At 34.9% G+C, this 21,683-nt stretch overlaps 2 protein-coding genes and 1 non-coding gene across 5 annotated transcripts; 1 reads left to right on the top strand and 2 right to left on the bottom strand.

Moving 5' to 3' along the window:
- Positions 1–232: 232 nt before the first annotated feature.
- Positions 233–14,181, bottom strand: LOC112738269 (transcription initiation factor TFIID subunit 2). 3 transcript variants are annotated; one of them, XR_011869689.1, is made up of 25 exons: positions 13,762–14,063; positions 13,222–13,567; positions 12,581–12,726; positions 12,421–12,487; positions 10,383–10,582; positions 10,133–10,286; positions 9,893–9,977; positions 9,690–9,781; positions 9,120–9,245; positions 8,932–8,985; positions 8,343–8,411; positions 8,107–8,204; positions 7,666–8,010; positions 7,500–7,587; positions 6,971–7,096; positions 6,821–6,877; positions 6,298–6,377; positions 6,166–6,208; positions 4,996–5,082; positions 4,220–4,309; positions 3,512–3,570; positions 3,333–3,423; positions 3,088–3,253; positions 2,315–2,493; positions 233–1,682 (listed from the first exon to the last, which is right to left on the bottom strand). XR_011869689.1 is itself a non-coding variant. In XM_025788636.3 (25 exons), the coding sequence occupies exons 1-25, from the start codon at positions 13,875–13,877 to the stop codon at positions 359–361; spliced, it is 4,293 nt and encodes a 1,430-aa protein (XP_025644421.1). In that variant the 5' UTR covers positions 13,878–14,181; the 3' UTR covers positions 233–358. The 3 variants fall into 3 exon arrangements, 2 of the variants coding, with proteins under 2 accessions (XP_025644421.1, XP_025644423.1); XM_025788636.3 differs by having other exon boundaries at positions 2,315–2,498; positions 13,762–14,181; XM_025788638.3 differs by lacking the exons at positions 6,166–6,208; positions 6,298–6,377 and having other exon boundaries at positions 2,315–2,498.
- TRNAF-GAA (transfer RNA phenylalanine (anticodon GAA)) lies at positions 11,393–11,465 on the bottom strand. The gene has a single exon. It is a non-coding gene; the product is annotated as a tRNA-Phe (tRNA).
- An 825-nt stretch (positions 14,182–15,006) lies between the features above and the next one.
- Positions 15,007–21,074, top strand: LOC112738268 (uncharacterized). The gene is made up of 10 exons (XM_025788635.3): positions 15,007–15,218; positions 15,356–15,478; positions 16,082–16,202; positions 16,863–16,991; positions 17,185–17,294; positions 17,395–17,578; positions 18,684–18,881; positions 19,492–19,731; positions 19,868–20,060; positions 20,552–21,074. Exons 1-10 carry the CDS (start codon positions 15,199–15,201, stop codon positions 20,662–20,664), a joined length of 1,431 nt encoding a protein of 476 aa, XP_025644420.1. The 5' UTR covers positions 15,007–15,198; the 3' UTR covers positions 20,665–21,074.
- The last annotated feature ends 609 nt before the right edge of the window (positions 21,075–21,683 follow it).

Genomic DNA, 21,683 nt, shown 5'->3' with positions numbered 1-21,683 from the left:
TCAGTAACTTGTTAACTTCGTAGTACATTGTTACAGACCTAGCAGTTACACTCTTACACTACAATCATCTTCGGAGAACAATTTACAACTTTAGCCAAAACTACAAACGTAGAATGGTATTCCAAGCTATCTAGTAATAGTGTAATACGATCTTGTTACAAAAAGCAAACCATATCCCTTAATAGCACTAGGTTTACGATAGCAACCATTAAAAAATGACTAAAACCAGACGAAAGAACAAACAATTAAAGCTCATTGAATCAATAATGGTAAGTGCCTAAAATGTCTACTAGTCCGCCGGGATAATTACACATGAAAAAACAAAAAACAAAAATATTCATTCTACAAATGTAATTCTCTAAGACTTGCCAAGCATTTGGTTTTTATATTTAATTCGAAGTTTTGGAGCACCAGATATACCTTCTGATGTCTCGGGTTTGGAATCAACCCTTCTGACCTCTGCTATCCTAGAATTATTATTATTATTATATCCACTGGGTACAACAGGTTTCGGCTGAGGAGGTTCTTCTTTCTTACTTGAATTTTCAAGAGAGGATCTTTTTGCTTCTTCACTCCGCAGTTTTGCCAATTCTTTTTCCTTACGTTTCTTCTCTTTCTTCAACCTTTTTCGCTCTAGATATTCTGGGTCACCATGGTGCCGTCCCTTGTGATCCTTATGATCCTCCTGCTTCCGTTTCTTTTCTTTGCTTTTGTGCTTTTCTTTCCCACGGCCCGAAGCTTCTTTTCTCAATGAGTCTTCATCAGGGTCACGCCGTGCGATTGAGAGAGTCTGGAGGCTTGCATATCGCCGTGCATCGGCGTCTATGTTGTTGTCCTGGATAATGCTAGATGATGATGGATCCTCTGGCAAAGGGTGCGAATAAACTACACTTGAGTCGGCGGTGCATTGTAATTCTTTGACTAATTCATCGCCGTCACTCACAATTTTTGCACTACCTATGCTAGCAGTCATGCGTGAACCACGGTCGTGCCAGGAATTAACTTCCTCAATATTGTGATGACCAGTGCTTACAGTTTCTGCACAATTCCTCGGGGGTGCATCCACTGAAACCGAACTTGTAGGCCCATGATCAATATCATTACGACCAGCGCCTAAAGATCGTTCCGCTATTTGATTATCAGTATCAGCTCGACTGGCTGCAGAAGATTGTTTAACCTTGATTTTAATCTTCGTCTTCCGTTCATGGCTATTGGATATAGTATCAGCTTCTTTGGAAACTTCAATCCGAGTTTCTATTGGTGGCTCCTGGTGAAATTCACTATTTCGAGCTTCTGTTGGGGGTTCCCTGTGAAACTCTGTATTATGAGCCTCTGTTAGTAGTTCCTGGGGGCATTCTGCATTTTGAGCTTCCAATGGAGGCGCCCGGGGAATTTCTGTTTGCAGTTGTTTTGGAGATTGTATTGGTGGAGGTTCCTTCACAGCTTCGTCATGCACTTCTTTGCCAGCTTCATTAAGTACATTCTTGGCAAGTTCATCAATCGCATCCTTCAAACCCTCACTCACGGCCAAATCTTGTGCTGGATTTTGGGTAGAGCTTGGCACTTCCAAAGGTTTACTATCTGGATCAAGAACAAATATGTTCCTCTGATAGTTAAAAGCATCTGTGAGACCCATTTGTAATGTTCTATTTTCTCGGGGAACCCCATGCAGTGTTGGAGGTCTGCAGAAAAGCACAAACTAAATTCATAATCATCTCTTTAGAAAAAAAAGGAATATACGAAATAACCTCATAATATACTTGATTAGTGACAATCATTAGACCAAGTTATTTACCAAAAAACTAAGTTATCAACAACATATATAAAGGCATAAAGAAAAAAGAACCATAATAACAAGTTCCATTGCCCCCACAGTAAAGCACCAAACATTGTGCCCAGAAAAAAAGGATACCAAACCTCAAAATACCTGAATGCATAATATTTGCAGAAAAAAAATCCAGACAAAGATAGTTTTTCAAAATGGGGAACAAAAAGTAAAAAAGAGAAGGAAAACATGAGCTGAAAGAAATATCCTACAACAGGGAAACATCCAAATTTCATTGACTTCAACGAATTACAAAGGTAGAGTCAATGGACAAAGTATATGTCAGTCATCACAAAGGTGACTAAAATTCAAGGGAGACTAAGGAAACCAAAAAAGGAGTCCCAACAAATTCTTTTGTTGAGAAGGTAAATGAAAAAAAATGAATACAAAATTGTGCAAGAGTATGAAATATTTCCACACAGATTGACTACATAATTAAGTTAGCTGTTGATTTCTAGTAAGGAGCATTAAAAATAGACGAATTCATACCTTTTCGCAAGTACTTGTAATATGCAAAACAAGTAGTGTCGGAGAAAGACATTATTAAAAGCCATCCGTCCTTCCATTAAACAAAGCAATGAGATGAGATTTTGACTTGAAATTTCATCCTTAGAACTCGGTCCTTCTTTCATCTGACACAGTCGCATAACATGAGTCGCAAGTTTTAACTGCCCTGCAATGAAGGAGTGTAAATTTTCCAACACTACTTTAGAGGAAGCTATATATAATAGAAGAATTAGCATATACAGAAACAGCAGAAGCAGTATTCACAAAGAGGATACATATATGTTTACCAATATTAGAAGACCATATCTTGGGGTTCGTTGATCAAATGATTAACATTTTTGTATAATAGTTTCTCAAAAGTTGATAAGAGTTATCATTTGTTTAATTTGTCAGTAAAACTTAGTTCAAATAAATAAAATAAAAGTTAAGATTTGAGCTAAGTATTTTTTTTTTCCATTTCTCTCTCCCCTCCACACTCACTTCATGTGAAAAACAGATGAGCATGAATGAAACGTGTTTTAAAATTGAACCCTGTTTAGGATTCTCTGAAGTGAAAAAGTTAGTAGGACCTCAACTTTGGATCAATACAGAAAATTTTTTTGAACTGTGAAAGCCATCAAATTAATACGAAGGTAGATCTTTTGAGGATCCCAATCCTTCGAACCCATCCAAAACCAAATTTTCAACACATGCAACATTAGATGGACTTTTCTCATTTCTGAATTGGATTATTTCCTAGGGAACGGATTCACCACCTCTTAAGGAAGGCTCCTCCTGAACGTATTTGATAAATAGAAGTAATGCTGCATCAATGCCTTTCAAGTGGAATTCAAGATCAAGGAGGGCTCTGCTGGCTTCAATGCGAACTTGCCACATTGCCTTCAAATCCCTAAAAGGCTTCACAAGTTCATACACACGATCCTGTAGAAATAACAAGTGTTAAATATTTTCATGTCCTCCTTTGGATACAAGAAGTGAAGAGTAATAAGAAAACACTTACAAGAGGAATGAACCCTGACAACTTTAGAGCAATCTGAGCCAATGTCCGGATACAACTGATGGTCAAGATTCCATTGTAGCTGGGCATGAGGCTGGCACAAGATACTTTAAGAATGTAAAATATCCTTAAAAGTAACATGGATAAATCCAACCTACTCATAAAGAGATGTGGCATTCTACCTATCAAATTGTAACAGCCGGTCAATGCGTTTAAGAAGTGATGACAAAAGGAGGATACTCTGTCATCAAGAAGTCAGAAAAGAAGAAATTGTTAAAATTAACTAGCCTAATGTTTACAGATATTATTAGGAAAAAAAGTGAGAGCCTTGACAAAGATCAACAATAATGCACACACTAAGTCGATCAACCTATGCATGATTATTAGTGTTCATTTGCGAATTCTGATTCCAACTATAAACTAAAAGCAAGGATTATTCTGGAATAGAAACTAATTTGGGATAAACTATAACTTGGATAAAAAGAAACAAATAAAATGCTTCAATAAAAAGAAATAAATTATGGTCCAAAATTATAGTTTTAAGCTAAAAATAATACCTCTAATAATGGCATGAAATGTTTTGAAAAATTTAATTATAAGCAAAAGCTAGTTATTTTAGAATTATGATATTTTTATTACTGAACTAAATAAGTATCAAATCTTATGAAATATAAACAAATAGTTTCCTACCCTTTAATGTATTATGCAACCTTTTTCACACCCCCACTACAAGATTACTTTAAACTTAATATTTTAAAACAATGCTTGATTTTCACGCAAACAATATAAGTGCTTAAGTTTATAGATAGTAAAAGTAACAAATGACACAATGTAAGCTCTACTAATCCAAACAGGTAATCATGGAAGTGCAAGAGTAACAGTCCATGAACCTGTTTCCCAAATTCAAGCTCGCCAACCGACTGAACCAATGCAGCAAGCCAGAAGACATCTGAGTAAGGGTTCCCATTGTTGTCATTGTACTGTAAAGTTTAGGAGAGAAATGACATCAACAATGAAGCTACAGAACTTTTATATAAACCAAAAGAAAGTACACTTTTTAAAAAGATAGCAGTGTCATTGTCCACACAACTTGCATCATGAAACCAAAGAAGAATTATTAACAATAGAACTAGAAGTAACAAAACATGATTCAGTACAACAGCTTTAAAGAGCAAAGAATAGATATAATTAACAGAAGTTAAAATGATTTCATTCGTTAGCAACCTCTATGCCTGCAATGACACAGATAATATCAACAATTAATACTCAATTTAACTCCCATCAAATTGGGGAATACAGTTCAGTTCATACAAATTTCCTTGTTTTCATGATTATGAGTCTATCTTATCAAGAATTCAAGATACTCAGAGGAATATATATTATATACAGATAAAATAAACCATAAATAACTGAGCTTTCAAAAGTTCTTTTTACATAATTGCTCAAGTAAGCTATCCCTCAAACTGGCCTTTCGCAGTACAGCCAAATAGACCGGGAAAAAAAATTGGAAATTTGACAAGATGTATAACATATCGTAGAGTAATCCAAAAGGCACCTTTAAAAGGATTTTGTATACACCTTCAGGATGAATTCCACTTCATGGAAGCAATCTTAAGTTAAACTTAGAAGAAGGAATTGATACAGCCAACAGAAAATAAACAATCACCTTCAATAGTTGTAAAACAAATTCGATTGCTTCCCTTGGGCTTTTCTTATCTGCAGCTCTGACCATAGCTACAGCATGTGGAATGGCCTACAATATCCAATTATCAATGACTACATAGTTGTAACATGAAAGAATGGTTTATTAACTAGCAGGCAAGCAGAATATATATGCCACTTAAAAACTATCATTGAATACACAAACTTACAGGTGATGCAAGGAGCGTTTAAACAAAGGAAAAAAAAAAAAAAAAGAAGAAATGACGAAGATTTATATTCTGCAATTCTCAACACATTGAAACAAATACAAAGACACAAGTACTGGAAATCAACAAGTGTATAATTATTAGAATTGTTATTTCCAATAACAATGTTCAACAAGAATGCCACAGAATTTTTTTAACATCAACACTACTATAAAGTAGGGATGTCAAAGATGTAGGGAAAGAGAATTAGAAGATTTGTCCCATTCCACTTAAAGATTTCCCCTTTTTATCTATTGTCTCTATAAAATAGAATAATTGAAAGGAAACTCTGGCTATTCAATAAGTTATTCAACTTTCATGGTGAATTGTGATGGGCTTGCTCAACTCTATTACTAGATATAGCTGGAATGATGCTATTAGTAACAAAGTTACAAATAAATGTGGTTAGGCTGAGGCCTGAGTAGTCTCTGTATGGTATGAATGCAATAAAATTGTAGAAGAAAGTGGAACTGCAACTTTGACTATTATTAATGGGAAGAAAAGATAAAATAGTCTTTCCAAATAGCCAGCCTCAACATTTTATGCCCTCAGCTACCCTTAAACAAAAGCCTCTAGGAATTAATACACTATAAAAGAGGAAACAGAAAGAAACATTAACCTTTTAACTGACATGTGCATATTACTATATCATGGAAATCCATAGTATGAAAACTTCATGAAATAGTTAAGAAAAGTAGATATTGACAAATACAAATACAAATAAAAACATTAATGCATTATTGAACACATCATTTGCATACAATCACGGTAAATAAAAAGACACGTTTAAGAAAAAAAAATGAAGAAACATTAAATGATGGCTTTCCTAAGAAAATATTAAGGAAATGTGTGTGAAACATGTATAATGAATACATATTTCAATCACACAAGACAGCAGGCATCATACACATCCTACCTCCTTGCATTACCTCAAGAACAAAATACTCAGCAAAATCATGAAAATCATTTGGCCTGGAAAGAATTGAAAACAACAACTCATTATCACTTCATTTTGTCAAATTTAAATGAGAGAAACTTGACAATAATTTTAGGAGACATACTTTGGGAGTCCAATGTCAGAGTCAAACCTTCGACTCTTATAAAATTTAATCAAATGAAGCAGGCCAGCGAAATCAGTTTCCTGCTAGCCAATGAAGTTAAGTCAAAATTTGATATCAAGTCATCATGAAAAAAGTAACTTGAATTGGTATATTGAGAATACGGGTTTAACATAAACTTTACTGACAGGAATGCAACAAATACTCAATACTTGGCAATAAGTTGATTCAAGAGCTTCACTAACTCTTCGACAGATTTCAAAGTTCAAGATGTATCTAGGTGTTCCATGCATTCTTACAGAACATAAAACTTCAGTTGGAGTTAAACATTGTGATAGATGTTGGGGAAAAAGCAAAACTTTAATTAGATGAATAACTTTTCTTTCCTAGGTGCAATAATAGTGTATCATAAGCCAATAATTACATCAAAGCACGATCTAACAACAATGAAGTATGAATTTAACAAGTATTTTGCAAGAAATTTTAAAAAATTCACAACGCAATAGGTAATTCAGCATTTAAGTACCTCAGATGCTGAACTCGCCAATGCAAATGCTGCTTCGATTCGTACTCTCCAGAAAGCCTTCAGTTAGGACCAAAAACCTCCAGATGTTAGCTTAAGATTCATAAGGAATCATTGAAAATTGAAAATGTACAGATAATAAGGACAAAAGACCTTGGAGTCGGTGAGAAAATTGTTGAGGGCATTTACAACAGAAAATGATAACTGGGGCAATGCTTCTAAGGTTGAAATCGCTTGTGCCTGAGCAATAACATCTTTATCCTTCTCTAATTGATTAATCTGAGGAAACCATATAAAGCATCATTTATCAATAAATATAAATCATTGCAAAAGATGAAATATAATATAATAATAAAATTAAAAAAAAAAAAAGACAGGATCTCGTAATAGATCAATGATGAGATGCACTTAGCAAGTGTGGATATTACAACATTTTTAACATAATCCCTTAGCTAAACCAGCAATACTTATTATTGTTGTTTAAGCCTAGTTTAATTAAAAAATATACATGATCGTATTGGATGAAATCCCATCTTATGAAATATTAAAACTCCACAAATGGTTCGGACTAGGCAAGACTAAAACCATGACAATAATAGAGCAGTAACAAATCTCAACTGTTCATAAATTAAATAACTTTGAAAATCAATTAGCTATGAAACTGACATGGGCTTATCCTTACCCACATCTGTACTGGTTGATTAAAATGAATCTCAGCAAGGTACTCCATGTCAGGGTCTGCTCTGATCCATAACAAAGGGGACTCTGTACTGTTACATCAGATAAAGATGTCAGAAACTAAAAACAAAATAAGAAATTAAAATTATAAAAAAGGGAACCCAAGATACCTGGAGCGTACATCCATGGAAGGTACATCACCATTATCATCAGAACCATCTAGTTTTAGACCTTTCTTAGGCTTCTGAAAACGTCTAGCAGCAAGCTTAGAGTGGCACTGTATTTCTAATAGTTGCCATGCTTCTCCAGCCATTGGTAGAATTGGATGGTCATACATTCCATCAAGTTCATATACCCTGATACTCATCATCCCTGGCCATCCACTGTCACCATCTCTATTTTCAGTATTTGGATTAATATCAAGAGCTGATGTACTTGACGTCTGTGATGCTGTGCATCCCCTCAATACAGCCAATTCAACAATATTCTTCCTTTTATTATAGGAAAATCCCATCCTTAGCAATAGCAAACAGTAACTCATCAGAATATGAATAAAGGAATCATACCAAAAATGAAATATAAAAAGCAATAAGTGAATCATTATTTTATACCTTAAAATAGGGCATCCACATGAACCAACCCACCGAGGGAAGAAATCTTTAAGAAATGGTCGTTCAAGATTTCCAACCTTATTGGCAAAATGCCGAAACTGCATATCAAAACATACCAGTATACTAAATTCAACTGACCTAGAACTCATTATTTGTAAATGAACTAATCTTTAAACACATCTAAATCTAGAAAAGGTTTTTAGAATTTCACGGTTTAATGTGCCAGAAGCAATTACCTCCTTAGTACTAAGAGTCTTCACAGAACGTGTTTTATCTTGAGCACGAGAAACTACTGTTTGCAAAATCTGGAAATTTTTAAACAGAAACAGTAATAGTAATCGTCAAACCCCTCATTCAATATTAAAAAATTAAAACACAAGCAACACAGAAAAAAGATGCAGATTATGAATAATGGGAGGTGAGAAATGCAAGGAACTACAAGTAAAGATAAAAGGTCTCCGTGGACACACAACCTATCCTAGCTTATATGTAACTTCAGGACATATGCATAATGATCAGAGCTGACAAAAGTACACAATTACTGATTTCATCTGTTTCAGTATTTTACTACAAACATCCACACAAGCTCTTCTTTTGGGTGAAATCTTTTGAAAAGGATCTATGTTGTGGGCACTGGGCAAGCATGGCCTTCAGCAAGATCCCATCCCCCCAGACTAGGAAGGCACATGGGGATCAGCTATAGTGTTTATTGGGGACAGCTGCTCCATGCAACTATATCGGATTGAGTACTATGGAATATGGTAAAACATAATGAGTAAAGCACTATTCAGAAGCACAAGTTGAGAAAATGCCAAGGAATCTCACTCTACGGAAAGATTCAGGACCCATCTGCTTTTCCAGCATCTGAAGAATTGCCACCTGAACAAAATATGAATCATGTGTTACAATACTAAACAATCAAACACAATGTTGTATTGGTGAAATGCTATATGATTAAACGGGATTGAAGATAAAAGAGGGATTGAAGATAAAAGAGGAACGGAATAACTCACAGCTTTCCATGATCTTATTTTTCCATACAAACCCATACAGTGTGTCCCATATAAATCCTTACAAGAAGCTGAACAGCTCAAAGCTGTGGCTCCACTACTATCGACTTTACAGACAGCGCAGTTTGCCTGTAGATTGATTTATACATAAGCATACAAAAAGAAAATGTAATTAACATACTATCCGGTTCACATTTTCATCTCAGGAAGTTCACTTCTGCATTTTCTTACTTAAAATGACAGACAACAAAGTTTAATCATAGCAATTGGAAAAACAAAAAATGTTGAATTAGAATGAAATCAAATTGCTGTTTGCTACTGAAAAAAGTCAAGATATGTCAAAATAGAAGAAAATTCTAGTATGAAATCTGGATTCATTATCAGGCATTTGAATCAAAACAGTTTCAGAAAATTAAGAACAAGCATGCACCTCCCAGCAGCAATTTTAGAATAAAAGATTTGGGACAACCTTTAAAGTGTGTATTTTCATTAATTGTCTTGTCTCAGCTCAATATGCTAGGTGAATAAATTAGCCTTTGTACAGATCAGACTATCCCAAAAGTTAACACAAACCTTGTATCTACGATACCGCGCCTCATTATTTCCCAAATGTTTCTTAATAAAAAAATCTGTCAAGAAACCAGAAAGCCCGTCCAAAAGCCATTCTGAAAATAAGCATTCAGCCATAAGTTGGAGAAAACAGGTTTTCTACAAAATCGACAATGAATCAGAAACTGAACAAGCAATAGGACAATATTTGGTAAGTACTAAGTTACCATCATCTGGTCCCTCGGGAGTGATATATACACCAAACCATTGTCTTGCAAGAGCATATGCAAGTTTTATCCTTGTATCAATGGTCTGTCAGAACAAACACTAGTGCTGATCAATAAGCATGCAAAACAGCCAAACTTCATGCAGGAAATTCACGTGTGAAAGGAAAAACAGTTCACCATTTCCTCAAAAGAATCTGATTAAAAAAAAAGGGAACAAAAGAAGTATAATAGTAAGCTAACCTGGTCGATAAGCTTTTCATCAAACAAAACTTGAGAACTAAATATATTCATAGATGCTCCTAAACTCATTGAAGAAACTGCCATCTCTGGCTCTATGAAAACTTGTTTATAAGAGTTAAATGGGAAGTCTGCAGAAAGATAATCCTTATAGCAGCTGCTCGCCAATAAAAATAAAAACATCCAATCATTATACAAATTAAAAAACTATATATATTTCAGGCAAGAAAATTGCTAGTATCGCAAGTTAAACCTGAAGGCACTATGAAAATATTCCACTGTATTCCGCATCTTTGACAGATTAGGTAGCAAACACATATGTGATATAAGACTGAATTGGTGATCAGGAAGAATTTCAAATGGGGCTACAGCCAATGATATCCACCTTGCAGCAACTGGAACATCCAATTTATATACATATGTTTTCCGAGGAGGATTATCCTTGCTTAAAACCTGAACAAGAAAGGAGATTCAAACATACAGATTTAACAGTGCAACGCATACAAGATAGAGATAGTTTCTTCGAACAAAGGAAGACAATTTCGAGTGAAATCTAGGAAGAAGGGATCATCTAAAACATAAAAGGTCAGAGAACAGGGTATCATGTATAGTTATCTCATTGAATGAACTAGCAGTTTGTCTTTTCTTTTCCATTCTGTTTATTAATTGGAGAAGTAATAATCCATAAATTATTAAGTGGAAGTTTCGGATGCGATAGTTTTGGAGAAATGAAGAGAGAGAAAGTGTGTGTGTTTGAGAGAGAGAGAGTGAGAGAGAGAGACTAAGTGAGAGAATCTGAATCTGTATTACGATTATTGTTACTTTGTCTTGTGCTCAGTTCACTCTATATATAGAAGTACAGCTCAGGGGCAGAGAAGTCATTCCAATCTTAAGTTAGTTTCACTTTCTCTAACTGATCTAACTAATTCTGAACTGCCTACACCTTCTAAAACTAAGGCTCAGCTCACTCAATTAGGATGTAAGGCTTTTTTACAATTTTAATCATTGTGGTTCTGGTCTAAGGTAGCATCAATCAAAGAAAAATATCAACAGAAATAACATTCTTTTCCATCACAGAGAAAAGGAAATCTCACTTTCCCCTTTTATTTGTGTGTCATGGAAGCTGTACACACAGTGTTAAGCTGCTTCATAATATTGTGAAAGCTAAATGTGATCTTCAAAGGCAAGAGAAAAATCATGAAACTAAAAAAGGCATGCCTCATAGGAACCACAGTTTAATAAATCCTCAACCCTAGAGATGCATGCGGTGAGCATGGATTGAACATGCAACCTTCAGATCTTCAATCTGACGCTCTCCCAACTAAGCTATCACCGCAATTAATGCACCACCAGCAGTGCAGAGTTGTATTCTGTTGCAATTGAGAGTCATAGCTATATATATGGCTGAGTGAAGGTAACCCACAAATCATACACCACCCAGAGTTATACCATGATGACGATTTGTTTAGAACATATTATCCCAAGAAAAAGACAAACAAGAAAGAAGAAAGAATGAAGGTTGTACATAATCCAATCCAAATAGGAAGAGGAGAAAAATGAAAAATTTTCTGTAGTCTCAATCCTCAGATTTTTTACATCAGGCAATCCACAATCCAACATATACGATTACATGCATCTCATGACAGATTGCAGTTCCTTCTTAAAGCTGAAATTCCATCTTAAAGCTATTTCAAGAATCTAATAAACAAATATTGAAAAGTTGGAGAACCACAATATCCAATATACAAAACAAAGTTCCAGCAGCATATTTCCCTGTCCTACCAGACACATCATAAAATTCAACGCAATTAGGTTGCGGAAAAGTGTCCCCACTCATCACCGTATGAATGGAAGAAACAATTCCAACACCGTAACCAACTACTTCTTTCAGTTTTCGAATTTCTGCGAGTACTTAAGTTTATCCCATTTTACAAATCTTAGGTTCTTTCAATGAAGCCTACAACTATGGCAACAAAGCCTTTTTTCAACTAGGTAGGTACAGGTGACTAGATAAACTAAATGGCGTCTTTTGTGTCCTAGCATAAACTGTAACATATCCAAATATAAGCCATTAAATTGTAAGTTATTTTTCATAATACCTTCACACACTCAGTGTCCATTGTTGGGAAAGAAAAATATCATAATTGACAACTTGAAATCCAAAAGAAAGCTACAAACGCTTGCAAGTTGCAACAAAATAACATTCTTAAACATTATAAACTTGTGAAAATCAGTATAAAACATACTTTCAGAACTAGAATCCCAAAACATAAAATATCATTCATCACTACCTGGTATAGCAAGCTTCCGGTACTAACAGCCACAAGATTGTGTGCTACAGTGAACTCCAGGTCGTAGCTGGAAATAAAAAAAAATAATAATAAATTTAAAAAATGCTTGGAGATGATTAAGTAATTAAAAGCATTATGCATTGCCCTGCTATTATCATACCAACATCGCTGTGAATTGTCGTCTATACAAGGGAACCAGCACCTCGCTCTCCTAATCTGGTTATCAGTGTGAAGAACATTATCTTTGAAATGTATCCCTGTCTCCGCCTTCTCTATCCAATAGTTAATACGAACGACTCTTACATTCTGCACCCAACATCAACCTACATCAGAAAACACAAATAGTAAACCTCCCCACAAACAACTCATTTCCCGCATTCTACCACCATATTCCAGTTAAAAGCTATGTTATCCACTACTTTATAGTAGTCCATACTTTACAATAAGCAGGCATACAAGTGTCACACACAATTTTTTTATTTTATTTTATTTATTTTTTAAAAAAGGGGACAATAAGAAGAAAATCGAACACAAAATCAATCATGGGGACCCATTATAAATACATCCGTACATACAAAATATAGAACACAACGTTCAACATTTTTTGCATTTCTATTAACTTGGGCACATAGCTAACTCAACACACTACTACAGAGTACACACGTGGCAAGCACATATCAAACCCAATGTATGTCCATTTACTCATGTCACTCCAAATTACATAAATATTTACAGCATATATAGTTTCACTAAACTTTCAAAATTGTTCAGCATCCAAGCGCACAGGACAGCAACTATAACCTGCTTAGGTTCAGCAGAGGAATGAAACCCATTTTCAGAGATCGGCTGCTGCTCGAGCTGTTCACTCTCAGCCTTGGCCGGCTTGCAGCAGTTAATGAGCAAATTCGGCACCAGCTCCTTCTCCAGAGCAGACAAGTACACTGAGCCGGCAGCGTCAGCAGCCGAGGCAGGCGAATCGACGGAGCTCCACCTCCTGTCATCGTCCTCCGCCTGCTGCTGGTGCTGCTGAGGATAATACTCGAACTCAGTGGGCTCACCGTCAACGGAAACACTCTCAATCCCCAAATTCTCAGCGTGCAGGCCAACGATCCCAATCTCCGGCACGGCAATCTCCAATTCAGTATACCTGCAGCTCAAAAAGCCACAACAAAATAAAAAACTAAAAAAGAAAGAAAGAAAGAAAGAGAACCCCTCGCTCGAATCTAATCAAATCTAAGTTGAAGGGGAACCACGAGAACAAGAAAACCTAATCAAGAACCGCAAGCAGAGAACATTTGTAGTTGAGAGGAGAAACGGGAGGAGAAAGGGAAGTGAACTGACCCGTAGAGGAGGCGTTTGTGGAGGTCGATGGAGAGGCAGAGCTTCTGGTGGTGAACTAGGGCGCCGGAATTCTCGGGTTTAGGGTCCTCGTTCTTTGGCTTACGAGGCTTCGCCATGACACGGAGACAGAGAAAGAAAAAGAGAATCGATCTTCTTCCTCTGTGTATTATTAACGCTGTGCTGTGCTGTGTGGTTCGAGTTTTGAAGAGAGAGAAAGATCAGCGATTTTTTGGGCACTGGGATGCTCTCTTATATATAAACAGACAGAAAAGGGGGGGGGGGGGGGGGGGGGGTTGGGTTCTGGTGGGTGACGATATAGTGCGGGGTTTTTATGTCGTCCCCTGCCTACTAACAACCTCATTTACTTGTTGCACCTGAAATTACCTTTAGTCCTTAAAACATCATAATCATAATCTTCATGGAATGAGCATATGCTTCTGGATTTTAGGGCTTTATGATGAATAATATCAGTTTTTATCACCACCTTTTTAACTATGTCAAAGTGTGCTTTCTCTTGATATTTTTGAACAATAATTAACATTAGAATTATTTTAAATTATAAATTATGATCATTTCAAAAAAAAAAAAATTCAAAATTAATATTTGAATTCTTAATTATGTTACAGTATGGTAAATTGGTTAGATAAAAGGATAAATTATTTACGAAATCTAAATTAGTCATTCAAAATATAAAAAATATATGGTCAAGATCTATTCATATAATAAAAAGTATAATGTTATTGAATATACATATGTTTAGATGTAACTTGTAATATTATTTTATTAATTAGGGTATGAATGTAATTCATTCAAATATTTTATGCACACTAAATAATTTCTCTTGAAATAGAATAATATGTTCATCAAACCTCATTTCATTTGACTCTGCTTCATTAATTTCTATCAACCTAAAGATAGCCTTATGCCATGGATGTTTAAGAGTGAATGGAATGTTATACCAAAAAGAAAAGAGCAATGTAATATATTTATGTCATCAACTATGATCCTTAAAAATTTCAACCAACATTAAATTTTCTTTCTGAAATATATTTAATTAAAAATTATAGAATGTTAGTGAGGGGCAAATTAAGAATGTCTGATTTAATTTAATTCCTTAAAGCTAATTTATATAAAGAGGAATTCTAAAAAACTAATAAAATTTATTATTTTTATCAGTAATTAACTATTAATGTTTAAAAATATAAATTGAAATATATATTGCTAAAAAAAACTAGATTAATGAGTAATACAAATAATAAATTCAGATGACCTTTACCATTTTCTCTTGTATAAAATGCAGTGTTTTACAAAATGCATCTTGTTTGAACATCTCGGATAAGAGATTCTCCTTGAACAATGAAGAGCACGTCACTACCAACAATCTAACCAGAAAACCCTTCAAAACCCTCTTCGGAAACCCTAAAACCCTCAGCGACTATGGTTGACCACTACAACAAGTACGAACCCTTCTTTCTCACTCTCTCTCTTCCAAGTTTGGAACTGTACTAATTAATTCCACTTAAAAGTTGTTTACTATTTTAGGTATTTTTCAATTTCACTGAGAGTTGTTTGTGTGTGTGAATTTTGTGCTCAGGCTTGTTAAATTAATGGCGAGGGCTTTCTACGATGACCTAACGAGCAAAGGTGATAATCAGCCCAAGACCGGAAGAACCGATAACAGAGGAATCGCTGTGGTGGTGCTCGATGCCCTCACCAGGTTCCATTTTTTTTTTCTCTGAAGACCCTTACTTCGTGTTAAATTCCGTTGAAACCGGTGGAATTTAGACTTGGTTGAATCGATATTCAGTTATAAAATTAGTAAAAAGAACTTGGAGATAATGGAGTTTGCTTTTATATGAAAATTTTAAAATAAAAATAAAAACTGAAAAGGTGTATAATGTTAGTTTGCATCGTTGCATGGACCAGTGCACAGTGAAACTAGGCTAGTTAAGTTTCGTGAAGTCTGGATTTGGTTTTGAACTTCAAATCGGGGATGGTAAGGAAGTGTGGTTATGATACTGAAGTCAACAGGGGTAAACTCATTTGAATTGTAAAGTGAACTTGCGATACTGGAATTTTCATTTTTAATATTTTCTCAGTGTGATGGGCTAAATGCTGCTAATTTTCCTGGAATAGTGCTGCACAATGAAACTGACATAGTTAGGTTTCATGAAACCAACAATTTGATTTTTGAGCTTGAGATTCAGATGTGAGGAAATGCAAGAATGATATTGGTTGAACTTGATGTATGTAATTGTAAAGGTAGAACGTGCATTTGTTCATTTGTTTGGGTTTTCATTGAACTGCTCTACTGCTCCAGACGACAATGGGTTAGAGAAGAAGACTTGGCAAAGGACCTCAAACTGCATACAAAACAACTTCGGCGGATCTTGCGGTTTTTTGAAGAAGAAAAGATCATTACCCGAGATCATAGGAGAGAGGTAATTGTTTGGTTCTATCCGTTGATTGGTGGCATTTTATGAATTGGTAATAGGAGAGGCAACTAATATAAGCTTATAGCAATGTAAAATTCTCTCTTCATCAGAATCATCGTGTGTTTTCTATTTATCACCTTAAAAATTAATTATGGATAATGCTTATTCCTGGTGCTTATATGGAGCCTATACTGCGTGAACATTTAAGCTGTTGCAAATATGACTTGATTTAGTTATATCTTTACATTTTGTATTTGATGTTTCCCATAATCTTGACATTGTAAAGATGTGAAAGGATTTTTTTATTTGGGATCATGTGATTGTGTTTTTTTTCTTTACCATGATTGTTGTTTTGCTTCTATCGTGCCATCTTTCTCTTCTTCTTTTTTCCCCTTCAAAATTTGTATTTTCTTATAGTATTCTCTAGACCTCGAATAATGAAGAGTAGCTATGTTCTTTTAAGATTATTATTTTAGAGGATTTATCATTTTGTTTGTTGCCTCTAAGATCTAAAGTTTGTTCATTCTATTTTAATTTTAAATTGATCTGTAAATGTGTTATTTTTATTTATTTTTAATTATTATTGGTTATTTATAGATTTTTATGGGCAATTGAGCATGTAAATGTTTTCTCCATCTGTTACCTATCTTCTGATTTTTACCACAGACAGCAAAGGGTGCAAAAATGTATAGTGCTGCTGTAGCTGCTACAGCTGATGGTCATCCGACAGCCAGAGAGGGAGAAGAAAAGGTCAAGCTGCACACACACTCTTATTGTTGTCTGGATTATGCACAGGTTCATCTCTTATCACTTATTCTTCTATAAATTGGTAAAGTGTAACTCCATCAATGATATTATTATTATTTATTGCACAGAGAAGGGAAACTCAATGTTATTTTGCCTGTTTCTGGGACAACTTTTCTTAATCAGTAAAGCCAAATTTTACCTCCTCTGTCGTATATTGAAACTCAGTTGAATTTTGTTGCAGATATATGATGTGGTTAGGTACAGACTTCATCGGATGAAGCATAAGCTGAAAGATGAATTGGAGGATAAAAACACAGTTCAGGAATATGTATGTCCAACCTGTGGGAAAAGGTTTTAGTAATTCATTGTAATTTCATTATCATGATTTTTCGTAGTTACTTAAATTGATGTATTTCCATTCCATAATACTTGAAGCTATGAATTATTTTAGATATAATGCTTTGGATGCACTGCGGTTAATATCTTTTGAAGATGAGGACTTCCATTGTGAAAGTTGTAATGGAAGGCTTGAGGTTGAAAGTGATAAGATAGCTTCTCAAGAAGCAGGAGATGGAGATGATAACGCAAGGAGACGACGACGGGAAAAGTTAAAGGACATGCTTCAGAAGATGGAGGTTCTTATATAGTTTTGTTATGCTGTTCATTTCAGTCATTAGCTTTATATGATGGATTATTTCATTTACAATGGTCATTTTTGATGATGGATATCACTGTTGTTTCCTGTAAATGAGGAACTCTTTTTGAAAAATGTAATTTTCTAGCAAATAATAACTTCGAAGTTGGGTCTTGCATTTATGGATTAAACAAGCTGAGAGGAACTTTGTTGAAACCATTAGAATTTATTATCCATACTGCTGTTAGTGTTCCGATTTACAGATGTATCCTTAGTGTTTATGCCTCTATTAATTCAATAAAACAATTATACCTATTGTACACATCTGCTTGCATACACTCTCTGTCCCGAACTTGAATATAAAAGTTATCCTTCTCCAGTAACAACTGAATTCTCTCCTCCCTCCCATTTCCTTGCTGCTGTGTAGTCGGTTCTGTATGTTTCCATGATTCCATCTATCTGGTAGCTCTTGCAGTTTTAAGTCCTGGCCAACTTCCTTTCCCTTTATTTTTTTTTCCCTCACATAAACTTTAGTAGCAGGAGATTATTTATCAAAATTCCTTTCAGATATCTTGTGTTTCGAGTATTTTTTTTATTTTTTATTTTTTAAATTTTTAAACTCTTTCATTTTACTGATGTGAGAAACCCATATTACATGCAACTGGAAACTCACTAACTTCAAAGTAGGAGGAGACCAAGGGGGCCAAGAGAACCCTGTTTTCCATTCTCCTATACTGGGTATAGGAGAAGATCAGAGGAATGCAATTGGTGTCATTTCAAGACTAGCCACATTTTTATGGTGGCCTAAATTTAGTGGGCAGCTGGATTTGTTGGTACTATGTATTGCTTCTTTAGAAATGGCCTGACACACTCTTTGTAGCTGAACTTGACAGAGTTGCAAGTTTTAAAGGAATTCAATGACGTTTAAGAGTTTTAAACATGGTCCAGTTTATAAGTCCAAATGCAACTTTGATATTGCTGTTCGTTGGTTTAATTTTGTGTGGATTTCATCACATTTGTTAGATTTTACATAGTCTTTGTTTATTGTTGCTAATGCCTCACAATTTATTTTGTTTGTGATGACTATTGTACTTGTGTAAGTGCAGGTACAACTTAAACCATTAATGGACCAACTCAGTCGGGTAAAAGACTTGCCTGTTCCAGAATTTGGCAGCCTTCAGGCATGGGAAGCACGAGCTAGTGCTGCAGGGCGTGCTGCCAATGGAGATATCAATGCTGCTGATTCTAAAATGTCTCAGATGGGATATAATGGAGCATCAATCCCTTACAGTGGAGATACTAAGGTAACATTTTCCTGTTTTGTTGTTGTTTTTGGAATGCAAACATGCTAGGAAGTGACGACACATTGCATTCTTTATCCTCTGTTTTCCAACTTTTATGTATTATTTTCTGTTTTGGTGATCCAGCTCCATTGTGCAGATGCAAGGCAGCAAATTTTATCTTAGGATTTGTCTATAGGTTATGTTGAATAGAATTGCAGTTATTTTGGGATTAATTGAGATATACTATGAGGGGGTAGAAAGAAAAAAACATTTTTCTGCAGATGGCTAATTTTATTAAAAAAAGAGTCAATCAAATTAACCAGACTTAAATCTTCCAGTGTGTATTATAATATGGTTGCCAACTTCCTTGAAAATCTTGGTTCTCTGTTTCTTTTTCCTTCTCTATTTACTGTTATGTGCCCATAGTTGAATGAGTTTTAACCTTTTATCACAAAATAATTCATAAATGAATTAATAATAATTGAATATGGAGGACATATATATATATATATAGCACTCAGGTTATATCATCATGAATGTGTTAACTTCTATGCAGCCCTTGATTTTGACATTGAGAATATTGTTCACAAAAGCTGTAAATGCTAAGTAGGCTATTGATCGATGTGGACAGGTTGTAGTTGACTTCAATGGAACTGAAGGCAAAGGAGAGGGTATTAAGTCCGAAACTGAAAGTACATCTCTAAAGGTTTTGCCACCATGGATGATCAGATCAGGGATGGTTCTTACAAAGGAACAGCGCGGAGAAGTGAAGCAAGAAACAAAGATGGATGGGACTTCAACTTCCATAGCGACACAGCACACAGATGACAAAAAGTCAACAACTGAACAAGATGACAATAAGAGTTTACAGGCCTGTGAAATATATGAGCTGTTATTTTTTTCATGCTTTGAATAAATTCTGTGCTATACCTAGCCCATGCCTCCCAAAGGCATCCGAATGTCTGCTTTTTTGCTAAAGATTTCTGCCTCCTTGTGTGTTTTTACAGGATGAGTATATTAAGGCTTATTATGCTGCTTTACTTCAGCAACAACAAGAATTGCAAAAGAAACAAGAATATTTAAATACAACTGAATTAGTTGATCCTTCTAGCAGTGCTTCTGGCCGTCAGGTTGGTGTCAAATCAAAACGTGACGATGCCGAGGATGATGGTACTGAGTGGGAGGAGACTCCAATTGGAGGTATGGTTTTAGCTTTCTGATATAATTAGACTAAAATTTGGGTCCTTAAAATTTAACTCCTGCATACCGGCATAAATCTGATTGCTAATATTTGTAAATATACGAGAAGTGGCCCATCTCCCTTTAAAAAGTAAATTAAATAAACAATGACTAACATTTGAATATGTGATTGATTCTGAATTTGATTATACTGTTGTTTTGATTTTTGTCTTGGTTAATTGAAAGTATATTCTTAGTATGCATGATTTTCTCTTGGATGGCCATATGTAGAGCTTTATCCCATGTAATTTTTGTGTGTGTTTGGGGTTGGGTTGACTTTGAGAAGTAGCTTTTATAATTTTTTTTATCCGAACTGTTTTTTACCAAGTCAACTATCACCAAAATTTAATAGAAATTTCTCTGAATTTTTCCTTTTCTTTATATGTTGCTTTCCTTTGGTTGATGATGTTATCATGTGTCTGCTCATTTGTGCACTGGGTGCATTGTTAAAGGCAACGGAAACGGAGGTTTCAAGGTTGCAGATTTGAATTTGAATGTTCAAGCTGAGGAAGAACCTCCAGCAGATGAGGAAGACGAAGACGACATCGACTGGGAAGAAGGTTAATGAATTTTTTTTTTGAAAAAATAAAAACAAAAAGAAAACTAGTCAGGATGATGTAGTAATGGCTAACCTATTTGTGATATGCAAGAACAAGGTCTCGTATTATAGTCATGCTGCTTGCAAATTATGTTGTACCATAAGACTATAGATAGCTGTTCATATTATATTATTATGGGTTTGTGCATGTTGCTGTGGTGACTTAGAAAGGAGACTTGGTGGTAGTTGACTTTTGAAATAGTTGGTAAATCATAAGTTATTCATCATATTTTTCATGACCAACAACTCTGCTTTGAGACTATGCAGGGTCATGACTGTTCAAAGAATAGTGTGCTTCTTAACTTAATTTCATTGTGTTGGTGTAGTTTTACACTTGTACCATTAAATTAAACCATAAAGAAACACCATTTTTTTTTTGTGATGGCATTACTATTTATCAAATTCTCTCTCTCAACAAAGCTTCCATCTTGCAAGATCCACCCAAGTTGCCCATTTCCCAAAGATTTAAAGAGAGATGGGCAGAAGTTAGTTCGTTCTTCCCTTGCATCTTCAAAGTCAAACATGATTTACTACAAGATTAATATTTAAAATACTAAATCAAGTTGGGTTGGTTTAGTGGTCAACTCTTTAGTCTGTTTAAAATCTGCCTTGTGCATACAGTAATTCATTGACCAACGATAAATCTCTAAATAGATCTCCAATAAAAAAAATAGAGTATAATGGTTGTGAAAAGTTAATTACCTTTTTCAATGGGGGCAGCGCTTGATTGTATGACGGTAAAAGTTTTACAACACAAATGTGATTATTCAATGCTTCAAGACAATAATAGCATGATGAAGAGTCAGAAATGGTACAGCAAGATACAAATTTTTAAAGCATTTCAATTAATATTATTTGAGCTGAAAAAATTGTGTGTATTCCTATCGAGGCAACATGTTTCCGTTGCTCAATCATCCTCAATTCTTGAGGGATGGATGTACAATATAAGATGTGGAAATTTCATCAAGATTTTTATTCGTACATAC

Source organism: Arachis hypogaea, chromosome 13 (assembly GCF_003086295.3).
Source record: "Arachis hypogaea cultivar Tifrunner chromosome 13, arahy.Tifrunner.gnm2.J5K5, whole genome shotgun sequence".
Taxonomy (NCBI): domain Eukaryota; kingdom Viridiplantae; phylum Streptophyta; class Magnoliopsida; order Fabales; family Fabaceae; genus Arachis; species Arachis hypogaea.
The sequence above is the reverse complement of the archived record's forward strand: the minus strand, read 5'-3'. Positions and strand labels throughout refer to the sequence as shown.